The sequence below is a fragment of the Magnolia sinica genome, chromosome 9 (assembly GCF_029962835.1).
Source record: "Magnolia sinica isolate HGM2019 chromosome 9, MsV1, whole genome shotgun sequence".
Taxonomy (NCBI): domain Eukaryota; kingdom Viridiplantae; phylum Streptophyta; class Magnoliopsida; order Magnoliales; family Magnoliaceae; genus Magnolia; species Magnolia sinica.
In genome coordinates this window covers 10095947-10113542 of record NC_080581.1, presented here as the reverse complement: position 1 = coordinate 10113542, position 17596 = coordinate 10095947, and the positions used below count along the sequence as shown (strand labels likewise).

Genomic DNA, 17596 nt, shown 5'->3' with positions numbered 1-17596 from the left:
GACCTCATTCGTCCGTGTCTATGGGAGATTGGAAAAAGTGTATGGTGACAATGACAACCAGGGGTAACAAAAAAGTTTTGCGAAGGCACCTTGCAATTCTCATAAGTAGCTTTGACAATCTCCTTATTTAGCATTCTTGAATTAACTTTCTCCAAGAACTTCCAAGTACAGCTCATGAAAATTTGGCTCAATGCTTGCTCTGTCAAATATAATGTCTCAGTAAAGTAAAAATCAGTTGATGAAACTAAAAGGTTATTAATAAGATTTTTCTCACCTTTTCATCACCATATACTGAGCAAACCATGGATAGTACTGCTCTTTCAGGACATCAGTAAATTCTTTTGCTTTCACATCGATATTTGAAGCTGAAATATTATTAATCATAAATAAAATCTTGTCCTGTATCTCTGATGCAGGTTCCTGCATGAAATAAACAACAAACTCAAAACTGAATTAATGCTCCAAGCAGCGTTCCCACAAACAAATTTTCAAAAAAGACATGTTGGGCCACACAAGGACAAAATAAATGAGCAGTCATGAAAAATTTATTGACGGTCCAAATTCAATATCAAATGGTATCCATGTTGTGTGGCATTCAACTAATTTCATCATCTATGGTCTCATACACGTAGTCACGGATTAGATATTTTCTGAGGTAATACCTAAATTGGGTGGTGAGATGATGTGGAAAGATTTGATCGGTGGACCTTACACTGTTGGGTATCTATAAGCATGCGACCCTATCAATCAAATCTTGCCATGTCATCTCACCACCGAAGTGAGATTCTCTTTTCGAATCTTTCTGGTGGAAAATGATTTGTAAAGCTCCCTTGTTTCGATTTTTCTGGCCGAGTAGGATTTATAATGTTGAGCCAAATAGTTTTTGTTCCCAAAACATAGAACACTAAGTTCCAATAATTTTGTTCCCAAAAAGTTTGTTCCATAGCCAAGTTATAAAGCATGTTATTGTTAGTGCAAAGATCATGTTTTTGTTACAAAACTTCAATACATGCATATCCAAAAGACCAAAACAAGCATCCAATAAGAACAGATCCACCATGGTTTTTCACAACTCACTGCAATTCCTTAAATTGTATTTAAAAATAAAAAAAATTCAAATAAAGAAATCTCCAAAAAAAAAGTCAATTTCTAAAAATATCGATGAGAAATGCTAGGTTGACTGGCATGAGGAGAGATTGAAGAGGCAATTTGCAGTACATAAACCAATATCAACTTGTGCAACATCTAGACCACTCATAACAGAGGTATGTTACATCTAGATTACAAAAATCAAGCCCACAAATTGTGGTCCATCACCTGTGATTTGAAATAATGGCAGGGAAGTTTTAGATACTAAAAAACAGGATTTGGCTTCTAGGTATTTTCTTGTGAAACCTTCTGGTCAAGATTCTCCTGAATAAAAACTTTAAGATTATCCGGCTGAGTAGATTTTCGGAGCATGTCAGAGTCCATCCACAGTGGAACATAGCAAACCAATGTTCTAGCCTATAAAATCATCAGAAAGGCCCATACCATTACTGCTCTCTTGTGTAGAAAGATTGGCCTATAGAAATGCATTTTGACCAAATTTCCAACTAACTTTTAGTCCAACCCTAGCCGCTTTCAACTCACTGGCTTTGGGCTCCTCTTGCTTATTTTTCACTTTTGATTATGTGTTCTCCATTAGAGTAGGTGGAGGCTTCTTTACAACCTTCAGCTATTATAGCTACAACTCTGATTGTTGGTTGATTCAGAATAGCCTAGGAGGAAGCAGCGCGAACATGCTGAGAAGAATCTAATTACAATTCCTGCAAAAAACCAATTGAATGTGCACCCCTAATTTCATCATCTATCAAACAAGAAGGAAAAAAATAAAATAAAATCACACTGCATGAAAAGATACTTCCGAAAAGTGCTGGAATTTAAAAAATGAAATCCATCATGAAAATGATTGGATAAGGAAGTATACAAAACAAATCAAATTTGTTTTTGCCAACAGGAGCCTTGGACAGGGAGCGAAGATGAAAATTCTCCCTTTGGAGTAGACAATTTCCTGCATCCTGGAGTTTACAGTTCAAGAAAATCATACTGGTGGTAGCATTATGCAAGCAGGCATGTACATTCTACATACTATGATGATGGATCTTTTATGCAAGAGGGGTAGGGAAGCTGCCTATGCCTTGCTAGCTTTTAGAAACCTCTGGACATACAAATCAACTGATGTGGACTACCAAATTTTCATTACCACAGTGCAAAATCACACTTTTTTTTTGGGTAGGACTGATTGGATGATCCTACCAATATATTTCCATCATGTATATCAAACAAGAAAAAAAAAAGAATCCAGCACTAAAGCAGCTTCCACACATACATACGAGAATTTAAGTAAGGAACTAACAAACATAGTTAAGCATATAGCTGCATGGTGGAGAATTTTCATCCAGTCCACTCATCCATTAGATGTGTCACCATATTTTCACCTGGATCTTAAAAATCAGTCTAACCCAAAATTCGCTGCAAGAAAGAAGAACATGATTGATTGATTGAATAAATAAAAACTAATATATATGCTACAGTAATGACAAGCCAAGTACTAGGCTCTCTATTTCCTGCTGAACGGCCTGAAATAACAGACTCCACTCATTTCTACTCGGTTTCTACTATGAGTTGAAACAAGTGGGCTGTCTGTTTTATGCGGTTTTTCTGACGGAAATCAATTCGTCAGACCACTCTTCCATCACAAATGCCAAGGACAACTTTTGCCATGTCCACATGATCATCCTGAAATAAAATAAAAATAAATGTTGACAGAGTGTGCACCTTTAAAACAAGCTCTTCAAAACACTGCTGTACATTAATTCGAGTTTTTGCACTGCATTCAAGGAAAAGACATCCATACTCCCGAGCAAAATCAATTCCCTCTTTCTTCATGACAACCCCTCCACTTTCCTGCAAAATTAAACATCAAGATGCATATCTTGTATTTAAACTGTGGAAATCTTATGATATATAATTCAAAAGAATAAGGCCGTGATTGGAAGTGCACTTAAACCACATTTACAGCATAGAAGTTCTGAGGCCACCTTGTGTTGAAAAGTCCTCTGAGAATGGAGGTATAGTTGTTGTAAACCTTTGTAGGAATTACCTTATGAACTTTGTTTCCAACAAGCCTCTTGATGCAATCTTGATTAGTTAAGTAGAGATCGATTTTCTTAGCCCTTATATCGGCAAGATTTGTAAATATGTCTCGTCTTGCTACATCATAAACTGGAAACATTGCAAAAACTTTAAGATTATCCGGCTGAGTAGATTTTCAGCTTTCAAGACATTCTCAGTAGATCTTCTGCTCACAGAACTGCACCAATAAGAAAACTTTGAAAAGTTGGCTTTTCGTCACCAAAAGGGTGGGCTACTTTTCAAACATATTCAAGTCTAACAACGAATTTGGACTCTAAACAGATTATAATCTATGTTCGGCAGAGCCCTCCATTATTCGTCGAATATGAATGTGAAGTCAAACCATGCATCCCCAGTGCTTGCAGACTCTTTGCTCCTTACCAAGTCTAGATTAGGCATCCCAAAGAAGATGCTAAATTCCCCAAATCAATTTCCACATTCAGGTTGGAAAATCCCCAAATTCTAAAATCTACCTCCGAAGTTAAAAAATCCCCAAATCCTAAAAATCGACATACGAAGCTGAAAAATGACCAAATCCACATTCAAAAATGAGAAATCTCCAAATCCCCATGCTGTTGCAAATAAGATTGAGAGAGAGAGAGAGAGAGGGAGAGAATCAGACAGACCTGATGTGGAGTGTTTGGGTTTCTCTCGGACAATGGAGGGCTCCTATGGTGAGAGGCTTTAGATTCGAGGTCCGATTCATGCGTTGGGGTTAGCACGCCGTGAGATGCAACAGAGACACAGCGGTTTCTGTTGGATTTGAGAGAGGGAGAGCAGGAGAGAAATGGGTTTTTGTTGGACTCGAGAGAGGGAGAGGCGGGAGAGAATTCGGATGTTTGCTCGTCTCGAGCAGGTACTCCGGTGAAATGGGCCCTAACGCCGTTTGTAACGGTCATTTCGCTTACCTCGATAGCCATGATGGGACCTACTTTGACGCACCAATGGTAAGGCGCCCGCTATGAGCACCAGCCCAGGGGCTACTGGTGGGGGGACTAGCCCATCCGCGTCCGAAGCTTTGGAAAGATGCTTGAGCGAGAAAATGATATTTGGATTTGCATAGCTCTGCGCTGCCAGCACCAAGATGGCTATGGTGCAGTTCTCTATAGGACCCACTATAACGTATGTATTGTATCCATGCCATTCATCTATTTTTCGGGATCATTCGTGATATGAACTCAAATTTGAAAATGTCCAAATCTCTAGTGGACCATACCACAAAGAAAAAACAATAATGATTGAATGCCCATCATTAAAAACTTCCTCAGGGGTGTTGGAATGTTTATTTACTCTCCAACCTTTTAACTCGGTCACATGGATGAATGGAAGAAAAACATTGTCTCCCGATAATAAGTTTTTAGGGATTTTTATACCAAAATTCCTACTGATTTTTTTTGAAGACTTAAAATTTTCTTTTTTATAAAAGCATGCACTCATTGTCTCCCAATAATAAGTTTTTAGGGATTTTTATCCCTAAATTCCTACTGATTTTTTTTAAGACTCTTAAAATTTTCTTATTTATAAAAGCATGCACTGGAACCAACTAACAATGTAAAAAAGATCTATACTTATTTTCAAGATCGGAGATATAAAGTAAGCAACTTTGATGGATCCAAAAATCCACAAAGGTTCGCAGGATATCTGATGTACAGTGGGTTGTGGATAACTTTATGGCCAAGATGGATCAGAAAAGGTTTGGCCAACAACATAAGTGATCCAAACCATCAGAACTTAAAACGGGCGTATCTCGCAAATCAGAACAAGCTATCAGACGTATCATATATATATGATTTTGGGGTAGAATGAGCTACTTTAGCCACCCAACCCTGTTATGCTAGGTTACCCATGCCGAATTTGCGAAATACCATCAGATCGACCGTCAAATACATATTTTAATTTCATTTTTACTATTTACAGTAAATTTTAGTTTGAGTATAACTCTTCATCCGTTGGGCTTTAAGAGTTGTGCCCAACATGAAAAGTGCTTAGAATTAGGAGAACAACGTGGTGAAGCTAAATAGGACAGTTACTATTTTTGGTCAAAAACCATGCACACTGGTAGGAATCATGACTATCTATAATTAGTAAGTTTACTATTTATAGTAAGTCATGAATTCTAAGAGTTTTAGTTATAGTTTAATTCCGAAACTTCTTCCATGGCTTAGTATATATCCCTATTTAAAGGGGTAATCTTGTTTTTCATCATTAATCAAATTATTTCGAATTTCTTAGAATTATTTTTATTTTCTTTTCCTCATGGATTCGAGGTTTCTCAATGAGGAGTTTAGTGAAGTTCCGTAGATTCTGAGCAGTTATCCCCCCGAGGAAGGCGGTGCTCGACCTCACGTCCTTCCCTACGTCAATTTGGTATTAGAGTGAGGCTTTTCCTCAAATTTATGGCTTGTAACGATGGGTCGGGCAATCATTCCATGAACGGTGATCCAGGAAATTATCCTTTAACGATGGTGGTGGCCTTCGAAGCGGCCCAGCGAGAGAATCGACAAGTCATAAAAGGGCTGCAAACTTCCATCGATCACACGACGGATCACATGATGGAGGCCCTAGGGCAGCTTTGTGTTTCTGGCAGCGATCCGCCACCAGTAATTGCTGGAACTCATAATCGGCCTGATCGCAGGATGATACTTGTGGTGAACCAATAGGCCATTCCTGAGGAAGGGTAATCCAACAACAAGGGGGTTGATAACATGATCCTTCAACATCCCAGACAATGCAGTGATCAAGCAGATCGGTGAGATCGAGAGTTTAGGATGAAGGTCGATATCCCTAGTTTCAATGGCCAACTTCACATTGAAGATTTCTTCAATTGGCTTTCTGAAGTCCAACGATTATTCGACTATATGAAAATCCCTGAAACGAAGAAAGTCAAACTTGTGGCTTACAAGTTGAAGGGCGGAGCTTTAGCTTGGTGGGAGCAACTATAAATCGCATGAAAAATATAGCTGAAAGCACCAATCTGCACATCGCAACAGATGAAGCAGCTACTAGGTGCACAATTTCTCCATAGCGACTAAATCAGGTACTATTCCAACAATATTAAAATTGTCAGCAAGGTTGTCGGTTGGTGAGAGATTACGTAAACGAATTCTATCGATTGGCAGCGTGTAACGATTTAGTCCAGATTTAATTACAGCAAGTCGCTCGATTCAACGGTGGATTGCGTATGATGATCTATGATCAGGTCCAGATATAGTCCATTTGGACGATGAATGATGCAATCAAGTTGGCTACCTCAGCGGAAGCGTAGCTTAAATGTCCCAACACACGAACCTATCCTATCGCTAGGGTCGTCGCTGCGGGTCCACCCCAGAGAGTTCCACAGCTCAAAGGGAAGGAGCTTGTAGGAGCACACACTCAACCTCTTACACCCATGAACTAAGATCAAAGAAGCAGGCAAGTTAGGCCTCAAAGGGGTGTATCTACTGCTACTGGTCTAAGCTGAATCTTGAACCCCTATGCTCGGCTAAAACCCGACAATTGCTTTCGTTGTTGCCAACCAGATTACCTATCAAATACTTGTCCCAGTGATAAGTGGTGAACCTCACTATTAATGATAGTAGTGCTGAAAAAACCAATGAAGATTCAGATGTTTAGGAATCGGAACAGGCCATAGAAGACGAGGCGGATGAGACAAGTTGGGTTTAGCAGAATCATGGTGAGTCACTCATCATGAGGTGACTATTTTATGTGCCGAGGAAAGAGGTACACCCATAACGACATAACATCTTCCGAACTAGGCGTACGGTGAATGAAAAAGTCTATGATGTGATTATCGACAGTGTGAGCAGCAAGAACATCATTTCCAAGGTGATGGTAGAGAGTTTGCATTTGAAAATGGAACGTTATCCCTCCCTATATATAATCAGTTGGATTAAGAAGGTTAGCAAGACAAAGATAACTGAAGAATATACTATATCATTATCAATTGACAAACATTATAAAGACGAAATAGTATGTGATATAGTTGACATGGAGGCATGTCATATGCTACTCGGTCGATCATGCCAATCTAACCATGACGCCACTCATAAAGGGTGATATAATGTATATATTTTCACCAAGGACTACCGAAAAACCATATTGGCCCCGTGGATAAGTCCATTTACATTTTAGGTGTATTGTACATTGCTACTTTGGTGTGTTACACCTAATTTTGGATAAGGATAATTCTTGAGATGTACATTTAAATTGAGGTCCACCAGAAGCACGGTCTAGATTCAACATAATCATCTCACGGGTGGATCCCACAAAATAGATCTTTTGACGTCAGGCCAAAGATGTATTAATAGAAACTGTTGATCTGGTGGGCCACCGCGTGGATAGGCGATATCCTAGAGACAGGGTTGGGATTGTAGCAGCAATCCAATCAATGTATGGCTAAAGTTTTCTAATGATAGTAATTTTTTCGTCGACCGCCCATCCACCTTGTGGCCCATATGACTAACGGTCTTGATCATACATAACTCATGTTTTGCCACGTGTACCGTGAGAGTAAACAGCAGACAATTTCATAGCTGCATGTTAGCATCTTCTAAAATGGTTTTCGTGGGTCATCCCACATTGAATCATATGGGCCTGAGTTGGCCCAATCATCGCCAATCATTTCAGGGCCTGATTTTAGACGGGTTAATATTTGAAGTCCATGGACTGATAGACAGCCCACTTATATAGAAAGGAAAGGAAATGGAACTATAGATACTCTTGCCAACCAACGGCTGGAAAAGCCCTATCGCTCTTGTCCACAGTACAAACTACAGCAATGAATGGCTACAGATTGAAATGAATCACGAGACCGTAACTAGCATGTGAGAGCCTGGCTCGGCTTTCGACCGGGCTTAGACCCATTAGCCTCGCCCGTGTCTCGGGCTTGGGTCCGAAACGATCTGGCCTAGCCCAAAAATTGATAAAATTCCTATTTCGCACTTGAATATTTATAATCCATCTATTGATCATGTAGGCCACACATCACAAAGATACAGCCACATGGATGAACAAAATCAACGGTCTACATTTAAGATGCATGGGATGCCTAATGAAAGATTAGAACGACATATCCGTACATATGAAGTCCGGTCGAGAGGGGATGGGCCGAGCCATGCAAGGTTGGGATAAAATGATCTGAACGCAAGCCTTAAAATGATGTCGGGTTGGTTTCTGAATTTTTGTGGTCCACCTGAGATTTGGATTTACCTCGTTTTTTGGACCATGGACTAAAATGGTCTTTCAGAACGGATGCACGAAATGGATACACAACACATCAACCGTCGAGGTGGGCCCACGGAGGGAACCGATCACATACGTCTCTTTGATGCATGAGACTGACTGCCATCCAAAAACCCTTCCATCACATGGGAAACGGATTGGCTAGTGACGCTGCAACCAGCCAGCCAGGTGGCTAGTCGTTGGTGCTCTGTGGGACCCACCATGATGTATGTGTTTTATCCACGCCGTCCATTTATTTTTAAAGATAATTTTATGCTTGAACCCAAAAATGAGGTAGATCTAAGTCTAAGGTGGACCACACCATGAGTAAAGAGTAGTGATTGAATGTCCACCATTAAAAACCTCCTACGGCCCACTGTTATCTTATTGACATCTAACCTGTTGATTAGGTCATACAGACTTGGATGAAGGGAAAAAAAATATATCAGCTTGATCCAAAAATTTTGGGGCCCCCAAGAAGTTTTTAATGGTAAGCGTTCAATCAACACTGTGCGGTCCACTTGAGATTTGGATCAACCTCATTTTTGGGCTCATACCATAAAATGATCTGGAAGAATGAGTGGACGGTATGGATGAAACGAATACATCATGGTGGGGCCCAGTCCACCGACCACAAGCCATTGGCTAGTGGCAGGGTGAGTAGCCAATCCGTTTCCCATCACGATTCACCTGTGTCACCCGTGTTAGGCCTAGATCCCAGAATCTATCCTGATCCCTAATTCAGGTGGCCCACACCAAAGGGAAAGATGGGGGACAATCAGGAGGGTGAGGCCCACCATAGAAACTTCCAGATAGAATGTGGCATCTAGAATGTTGTGTATATGCGATCCATCCTAGTCATCAGATCAACCCCACCGGTGATGAAGGGGCACCAAATGACCAAAACTCAGGTGGGCCACACTACGTGAACATCTAGGGTTTACATGTCATTTTACATTGCTCCCGGTGGTGTGTCCTACCTGAGCTTTGGATATATAAGGATGATTGTTGGAATGTATGATGAACAGGAGGCACACTAGATTCACGGTTTGAATTCCAATACACAGCACTGGTGGGCCCCACAGCTCAAATACATAGAACATATATGATCATTCCCCTAATATTGCACATCCTATAATATACATAATACAACTATCACAACAGATGGACCCGATCTGTCACCTTTCAACAATTGGCCCCTACCCAATAAATGAAATCAAACATCGTATACATGGCCACGTGTACGGTGGAGATTACCATTCACCATACTGTCTTGCAGATGGTAATCCACATCTACATACAACAGACATGAAAAGTCTTGAAAATTTCCATACAAAGGTTATTTAAAAATCCAAGAAATGAAACAACACTAACCATGCAAATGTCCATACTCCTTCACACCGCTGATCATTGGTGGGCCCCTGATCAAGCATCCAACCAATGATCTTCAAGTCTTCTTATTAGGTTCGAATACATACTTGATAATTGAGTCCTTGATCGAGAGCAGGTCCGGGAATTCCTTCTTTAGCTTGGATGCATCCAATTCGTTGTTACTCCGTTGGGCAACGATCACCTTCGCTTGTTCCTCCAGATTGAAGTTGGCCCACTTGAATTGAGGGTCGATGTAGTCCCTATACATTTCCAAAATCTCATTGTGGCTGATCACGCCGGGATTCGTGAAATTCCAGATCCCACGGCAGTTACGCTTCGCCATCTCGATCGAGATTGGCAGGAGCTCATCAAGCACCGTCATGCTGTTTGGTTTGTTGACCACCTTATTGTAACGGCTGATCTTGGTGATGAAGTTGCGTGGATTGCTCAGATCGGACGAGATCGGCATTCGGACCCTGAGTGTGCACACATTTTCGTACTCCCTCAGGAGCTCCTCTACCTGCAAAATTACCGTAGATTGTATACACATACGTACACATACGTATTTCAAGATCTCAACTGTATACATGTAGTAGTACATCGCTTGTAGTAATAGCTTTCACAACAGTTTAAAAACCCGAGTTGACTCACCTAATTCAACTCGACTCGACCAGATTTAGTGAATTGTGGTCATGACTCGGTCAAAAAAACGAGTTTCTCGAGTTGACTCGACTCGAGTGGGTTCTGGGTCGAGTTAGGTTTTCATGCTTTTAGACAATGGTTTGTGCAAATGCATGTAAGATGATGCATACTATATATACCTTCTATTTGTGCCACATGCCCATGAATCTTGGCCTTCAATTTGATGGGCCACCTCTTAAATTAAGTAAGTGTAGCCCAAAATTTGCATCGAACAAATGAACTTAAAATCCAATCAATGGACTTTTTGTGGCCATCCAAAACCATGGTATTGATCAGATGATAAGGACCAACTTATGGACACGTGTTTATTGAAGGCTATGGACCATTGAATCAATAGTCAGGATAGGTTGGCATGTGCGTAATTTGAATAGTGGAGATGCTTAAACATACCAAATCATATTCTCTATGGTAATCTAGACACTGGTTCAAAAACGAAACTCATACCCACTGTCAAGACGGTCGGGCTCTCTCAAAGACCTGTACGAGTATATAAGGGTGCGTTTGGATGGTAAAATATTTAACATAAGCTACTTATATCTTCAGGTGTCCGGATGGTATGTTACTTAACATAAGCTACTTATATCTCCAGTCATTTGGACAGTAAGTCACTTAACATTAGCTATTTATATGTCCTTTAGATGTTTGGTAAATATATTTTTAAAATACTGATAAAAAGCCTAACGTTGAGTTTGGTAATGCTGTACGCATAGGCCCTCTACGAAAGGAGCGGGCAAAAGATACGGACTAACTTTTTTGCTAAGAATATAAACCATAGCTATATTTACTATGGGTTTATTCTGCAACTAAAAAGTTGACGCACCACAAACAATTAATAGTATTGTAAGGGGCTCTATGGGCCTAAAAATATATATGTTCTATCTAACCCTTCCATCTATTTGGAAATATTAATTTATGCATAAAATAAAAAATCAGCTAGATCAAAGGCTCAAGTGGACCACATGGTAAGAAACATGGAGATTAAATCACATTTGCTTCCTACGTTGTGGTCCGATTGGGCCTTCAATCTACCTTAAATTTGGGATCATAAACTAAAATAATTTAATAAAATTAATGGTCGGAATGGATAAACGAAATACATCATAGTGGCCCCACAAAGCCCATATTAGGACGGTCCACGGTCCGTCTCACGAACCGACGCCCAAATTTGGGCACGTGTTCAAAATAGACGGCGCTCAAAATGGGGTTATTTCTCTCTCTCTCTCTCTCTCTCTCTCTCTCTCTCTCTCTCTCTCTCTCTCTCTCTCTCTCTCTCTCTCTCTCTGTTTCCCAATCCCCCCATCTCTCTCTCTGTTTCCCAATCCTCTCTCTCCCTCTCCATCTCTCTCATTAGAGGTGGGCGTTTCATACCCGAACCGTTGGATCCGACCCGATCAGACCCGATCCGACCCGATTCGAACAGAACCGATGGTCAGGATCGGGTAGCAGAAACCAGATCCGAAATATTTTCGGCTCGATTCCGGATAAACCATGTTCCGACCCGACCCAACCCGGAATCCGATCCGAAAGGATCCGACTCGAATAGACCTGACCCGACCCGTATATATTAGTATATATATAAAATTTTAACTTTTTTTATCCGACTGTTTTTTTACCCTACCCCAACCGCATCTCCCCTCTCGCCGCCCAAACCCTAAAAATCCCCAAATCATCTTCTCTACCCTACCTGCACCCGAAGATCTCTACAACCCTACCCGACTGACGACTGTCTTCTCTACCCTACCTACTTGTCTTCTCTACCCTACCTACTTGTCTTCTCTGCGACTCTACCCTACCCGCACCTGAAAATTCGATGAATCCCCAAATCATCCCGTCCCAATCCCCAAATCAATAAATCTCGCCGGAAAGAGAAGAATGTTGGAGAGGTTTTCGTCTCTGCGAGGAAGCTCGCTGCAGCTCTCTGCCATTTGCAGCTTCGGGAAGGTTCCACTGGAGGCGACAGTGGTCGAGTGGTGTTGAAGAGGGCAGACGATCAGTTAGGGTTGGAGGTAGCTTTTCTTTTCCCAATATTTATGATTTCTGGGGTTTTTTTCTTTCAAAAATTCAATCTCAATGTTCTATCTTTTAAGCTTTTTTAGTTGCTTGGTTGCTTTAGTGTTTGGAAATTAGTACAGATTTGATTTTTTATTTTTATTTCCTCCTCTCGATAGTATGGGATCTTTGATTTTAAAGGTTTGTTGAGAAATTTGATGAATGCATGGCTCTATACTACCGGGAAAGTGGGATTTGATTTTTCAGCTTCTGTATATTATGTGTTTTAGGGTTAGCATGGTGGAATTCGTTGTTAATGTTTGATCTTGAGGTAGTATAGGGTCAGCCTCAGTAGATGTCGTGGCTACTGAGATGAGGAGTCCGTAAATGCATATATGCACTGCGACTCTACCCTAACCGACTGTTTTCATTTTTGTTAGGCATAAGAAAACATCTTGATCTTGTTTTTTCTTTTCTTCTCTGTGGGAAAAAACCCGATCCGAACTTGGGCCAATCCGATCCGACTCGGTTTTCCTAACCGAGTCGGACTCAGATCGGTCCAGGTCAGCAGGGTTTAGGATCGGATTGGGTCAGAGGACCCAGAGTCGGTCCCGGTTCTGACCGAGTTCGGGTCAGGCCATGCAGAACTCGGACCTGGTCGAGTTGGGCCGAATCCGATTCGACTCGGTCCGATGCCCACCTCTATCTCTCATTCTCCTCCCTCTCTCTCCAATTAATCTCTGCCGGCTCTTCTATCTCTCTCCATTGCAGCAGCCATGAAGCTCCTACCCGAAGAAACACACACCGTGAAGCTCCTCTCCATAGCTCTGCGGTCCTTTCTACAAGTAGCTGCGAGGCGTCATCCTCTCTTTCTCTCACTGCATCTCTCCCTCCAAACATGTCTCTGATCGCAAACGAAGATTTCCAGCACATTCTTCGTGTTTTGAACACGAATGTGGACGGGAATCGAGATATGATCTTGTGATGTTCGGTTAGGGTTCACTGATTTTGATAATTAATCTTGATACTGGTAATAGATTTTGGATTTTGTAGATCTGTTCATTTGAATCGGATTCTCTTTTATCTTTGCAATTTCTAAAGTATATGTTGATTTTTTCTTTTGTGGATTGGGTTTTACAGGTTAGTGATTTGGGGAATCTGATCGGATTGTATGCTCAATGGCACTTGCGTTTGCTCCCTTACTATTCGTTTGATCAGTTCATACACAAGGTGGAACAAGTAGGTGCCACCAAGCATGTATAGGTAAGCCACTTCGAATGCTAGGTCTTGCACATCTTTACTCTGTACACATGTGCTGTAAGCTGTGTTAGTTAGGATTTTACTCAGATCAGCTTTCCTCTATTAGGACATTATAAAGGAAGCTAGTAAAGGGAAAGATGCAATGGGCAGGCCATGTATCTTGGTCCAGAGGTCTAGGTTCTGTATTGAGCTGAGAAGGACAAAATCTTGGCTAATCTCTCTTCACTGAAATTGGGCCGGTCCACTCTGCGGCTCCTGTTTATTTGACTGGCCATATTTTTCAAATGATCAGTCACAATTATACAGGCACGATTGACTTCCTGTGTTTTTCTTAAGATATCAAGATTTAGAGATCCTTAACCTAGGCATTATGACCATGAAAGCCTGTTAGCTGATGATTTTGATAGAGGTCAGCTGTTACAAATGATGTTGTTTTGATAGAGTATGGTAGGTGTTTGGTTTTTGGCCAATGAAAATGTTCTTGTATTGATATTCTTGTTTCTACTCACTTGAAATGTTTCTGCTCATTTGAAAGATCATATGCATGGTAGCAAAGATCATATGCATGGTAGTAGTTTGTTTTTTGGCCAATGAAAATATTCTTGTATTGATGTTCTAGTATATGCATATGGTGCAGGACCAATTTCTGCTCATTTGAAATTTCTTGCAAGAGATGTCATGCAACTATGTTAAGTTTCAGTTTCTTTGTTCCTACAAGAGAAAGCTAACAACTATTGCATGTGAAATGTTCTAGTAAGCCAGGGTTTTGGGTGGTTAGATTTTCTACGAGCAAGGCCTTAATCTTCTAAGGTTTTGGTTTGTTTGCTGTTTAGTTAGTTTGCTAGCAGGGCCAGTTTTTGTCATTCCTGGTAAAGTACGCAAGTTGTCTCCATCCTTGTTGGAGCCTTTCATGTGGTCTATTTGCTTATTTGCCCAAGCTTCTTCAAGTTTTGTCTCTCTCAAATTTCTGTCGTTTAAGTTGGATTGGAGCATCAGTTTTAAGGTGTTCTTTTCTCGAAATATAGGATGGTAATTTTGGATTGGTAAAAATATTGACCAGGATTGCAATGGTCTATATTTCAGATTGCATGACCAGGAATGGAAAATGTAGTCGAGCTGGCAAATTTTGGTAAACATCGTTGACAACAAAATGATGCCTTGCCTATTAATGCAATGCCTAAATTGAAAGAACTCAATAATTTTTGTGGCAAATAACATCTTGGTCCTATTGTTGTTCTAAATGTTATTTCAGCAACTCTTAAAGGATCTTCTAATCTGGTTAAGTGAGTTCTGGTTTTATGGTGTTCTGTTGAGTTGTTAAATGAGATTGGGGATTAGCTACAGCTTTTTGGAGGCCTATTTCTGTTCTAAATGTTATTTCAACAATTCTTAAAGGCAGTTCGTTGGTTTTGATGGAGACCTGTTTATGCCATTTGGAGGCTATTTGAAGAGGAACATTTAATTTGACAAACATTGAGCTATATTTTGTACGATGTGCAAGCATGTAGGAGAATTTGAATCGACTTTTTTGTCTGATCTTGAGGGAGGCCAATTGCTAATAAAAGACTCCCATGATGGTTTGGAAGGTAAAGTTGGAGGATAGCAATTTGAAAACTCTTCTTGGGACATTCAATCATTTTTTGAGGTTGACCATATTGGTACTATTAGCTTGCAAGATACTCCATATATTAGTTATAGTTTGAAACACAACTAATCTTTGTGTAAAGTTTCAGGTGAATTATGGATGAATTTGGATGGTGACCTCTCTCCCACATGTTTGAATATCTTGCCATTACTTTCCTCTTCCTCACAGCTATAATGTTTTCATGTCTTTATTGCTTAACTACATTATATCATTTGTTTGAAATTTATATTCTCATGGCAAGCAGTTCCTGACATAGCATGTGTTGGTACAGGTCTTCATCCTCTTTACAGATTCTTCCTGGTACAGGTCTTCATCCTCTTTACAGATTCTTCCTGCTAACTTTCTATTACTCTTTGCTGTGAGTCCTTGATCTCATTGAACTCTTTCACAGTACTTACAATTAGAATTATGATTGGCAGATCATGGTTGGTAGCTATTTGTTTCAAGATCCTTAGTAGATCGATCCAGGCTACTTATCATGGTTGGCAGCTATTCTTTTTCATGTTTATGAAAGGTTTGTTATGACTTATGAACTATGTTCGAAGATTTCAGGCTGAATTGAGAAAACCACTCATTTATATTAGATAAATGGCATTGATTCAATCATCTACTCAGCCAACACTTTATCCAATCCTTTTTCTCTTCTCATTATAGTACAAGGTTCCCTACTTTGGCAGGCTAGGAATGTGATGTTGGCTTCGGTCCTGGGAGCGGCATTTTGTTTCCCTCTTGGTAATATTCCTATTCTCATCTATTTATATGAATGAATCAAAAGCTTACCGTTCGTTGCTTTCAAATATAAATTGGCACTGCTATGTTAATTTACACAAATACGACTTTTGTATTTTTCATGAAAGATATTGTGTGCACATTGTATACTAGGAGACTGCACGTCTCATGCCATCTGATAGCAGATAGTAGGAATCTTAACATGCATTTCCAAATAGGCGTTTATAATTTCACATTTTGTGAACCGCGTGAGATTTTCGTGAATTGTCTTTTATCAGTCGAAGTTGCGCTCTTTATATGAAAACCAAAAAAAAAAAAAAAACAAAGAATACGGAGAAAGCTAATCCTCTCTTTTTCTTTTTTTTTTTTTCTCTTTAGAAAATGAATTTTTGCTGAAACGGGTATGTGATCGAGTGATTGTGATGTAGTTTTCATCATCTTTGAATGATATGTTGTGCAATCTTTCATTGGGAGAGTTTGGAGAGTGAGAAGAGGACCCCATCATCATCTAGCATAGGGCTTTTTGGATTGACCTAAGGTGGCAACCATCAGAAACCATCTTCTTAGCGCATTAGTGGTTCATTCTATATTAGATTGAATGCTTCTTCTTTAAAGGTATGTAGAGCGTTCTCTTGCATAAAATTTCAAGTTTTGGTTTCTCTATATTTTCAATAATGATTTTGAACTCTTTTCTATCATGTAATCTATTAATATGCTTTCTGAATTCCTTGATTTTGTATTTTACTATGTGTATTGTAATAAGACCTTAGTTCTTTGGTTAAAGTCATGCCTTGTCTCCATATTCTTCCTTTAATTTAATGGACATTTTGGTCAAAATGCCCTTTACAAGGGCAATGAGGAGACAAGCATTATGTCATACTCCAATGCCCAAGTTTCTTAACTTCTACCTTGGGTTTGATTTGGGCTTAAATGCTTTCTTTGTTGACAGATCTTGTCAACATTATCATATCAGACTCATCATTGGGCTCTTAAAAAAAAAATCATGGGTGGGCTGACAATAACCAGTTATTTGATTTCTCCTTTACAGTGTTGAATCATGCCTTTGTTTCTAGCAGATTCCCTAGTTCTCTGCTTGGCATTTGTGACATGTGCAACATTTTTTTTTTTTTTACACACACACACTCCCACACACTCGCACTAGTGGAATTTCACCACCTATGGGTACTCGAACCCTTGACCCGGTGTTGAAACTCATGAGAGTCTACCATTGGAGCAAGAGCAAGGACCCGACATGTGCAACATTCAAAGTACTGCATTATATGGCCTTCCATTGCAGGTTCTAGTTCATGGTTGGACAGAGGCAACAGAGCATTTGAAATAGTACTGCTCAAAAAATGTTTGCCCTCATGTATATGCTTCCTAGATCGAAGAGACAATCGACGTCAAATCAGATCTGTGTGCCTCTAAGGTATCAGTAGGGATGTCCTTAAGTTTTTTATGGACAAGCAATGGTTGAATATGCATTCATTTTTATTTTTTTTT

The 17596-nt window shown here is 40.0% G+C and overlaps 2 protein-coding genes and 1 long non-coding RNA gene across 3 annotated transcripts in view; 1 reads left to right on the top strand and 2 right to left on the bottom strand.

Annotated features, from left to right (window-relative positions):
• LOC131256855 (uncharacterized) overlaps nucleotides 1-3006 on the bottom strand; it is a 54767-nt gene extending 51761 nt beyond the window's left edge. The window contains exons 1-2 of the mRNA XM_058257912.1: nucleotides 2821-3006; nucleotides 275-420 (exon numbers count right to left, since the gene is read on the bottom strand). Coding sequence (XP_058113895.1) covers nucleotides 275-420; nucleotides 2821-2931 — 257 coding nt within the window. The 5' untranslated portion in view covers nucleotides 2932-3006. The remainder of the gene's footprint in view (nucleotides 1-274; nucleotides 421-2820) is intronic.
• Nucleotides 3007-9822: 6816 nt separating this feature from the next.
• On the bottom strand, nucleotides 9823-10369 carry LOC131256480 (bifunctional dTDP-4-dehydrorhamnose 3,5-epimerase/dTDP-4-dehydrorhamnose reductase-like). The gene is made up of 2 exons (XM_058257360.1): nucleotides 10331-10369; nucleotides 9823-10288 (listed from the first exon to the last, which is right to left on the bottom strand). The coding sequence occupies exons 1-2, from the start codon at nucleotides 10367-10369 to the stop codon at nucleotides 9845-9847; spliced, it is 483 nt and encodes a 160-aa protein (XP_058113343.1). The 3' UTR covers nucleotides 9823-9844.
• Nucleotides 10370-13166: 2797 nt separating this feature from the next.
• On the top strand, nucleotides 13167-16683 carry LOC131256861 (uncharacterized). The gene is made up of 6 exons (XR_009176993.1): nucleotides 13167-13489; nucleotides 13600-13722; nucleotides 15453-15635; nucleotides 15671-15845; nucleotides 16025-16096; nucleotides 16568-16683. It is a non-coding gene; the product is annotated as an uncharacterized LOC131256861 (long non-coding RNA).
• The last annotated feature ends 913 nt before the right edge of the window (nucleotides 16684-17596 follow it).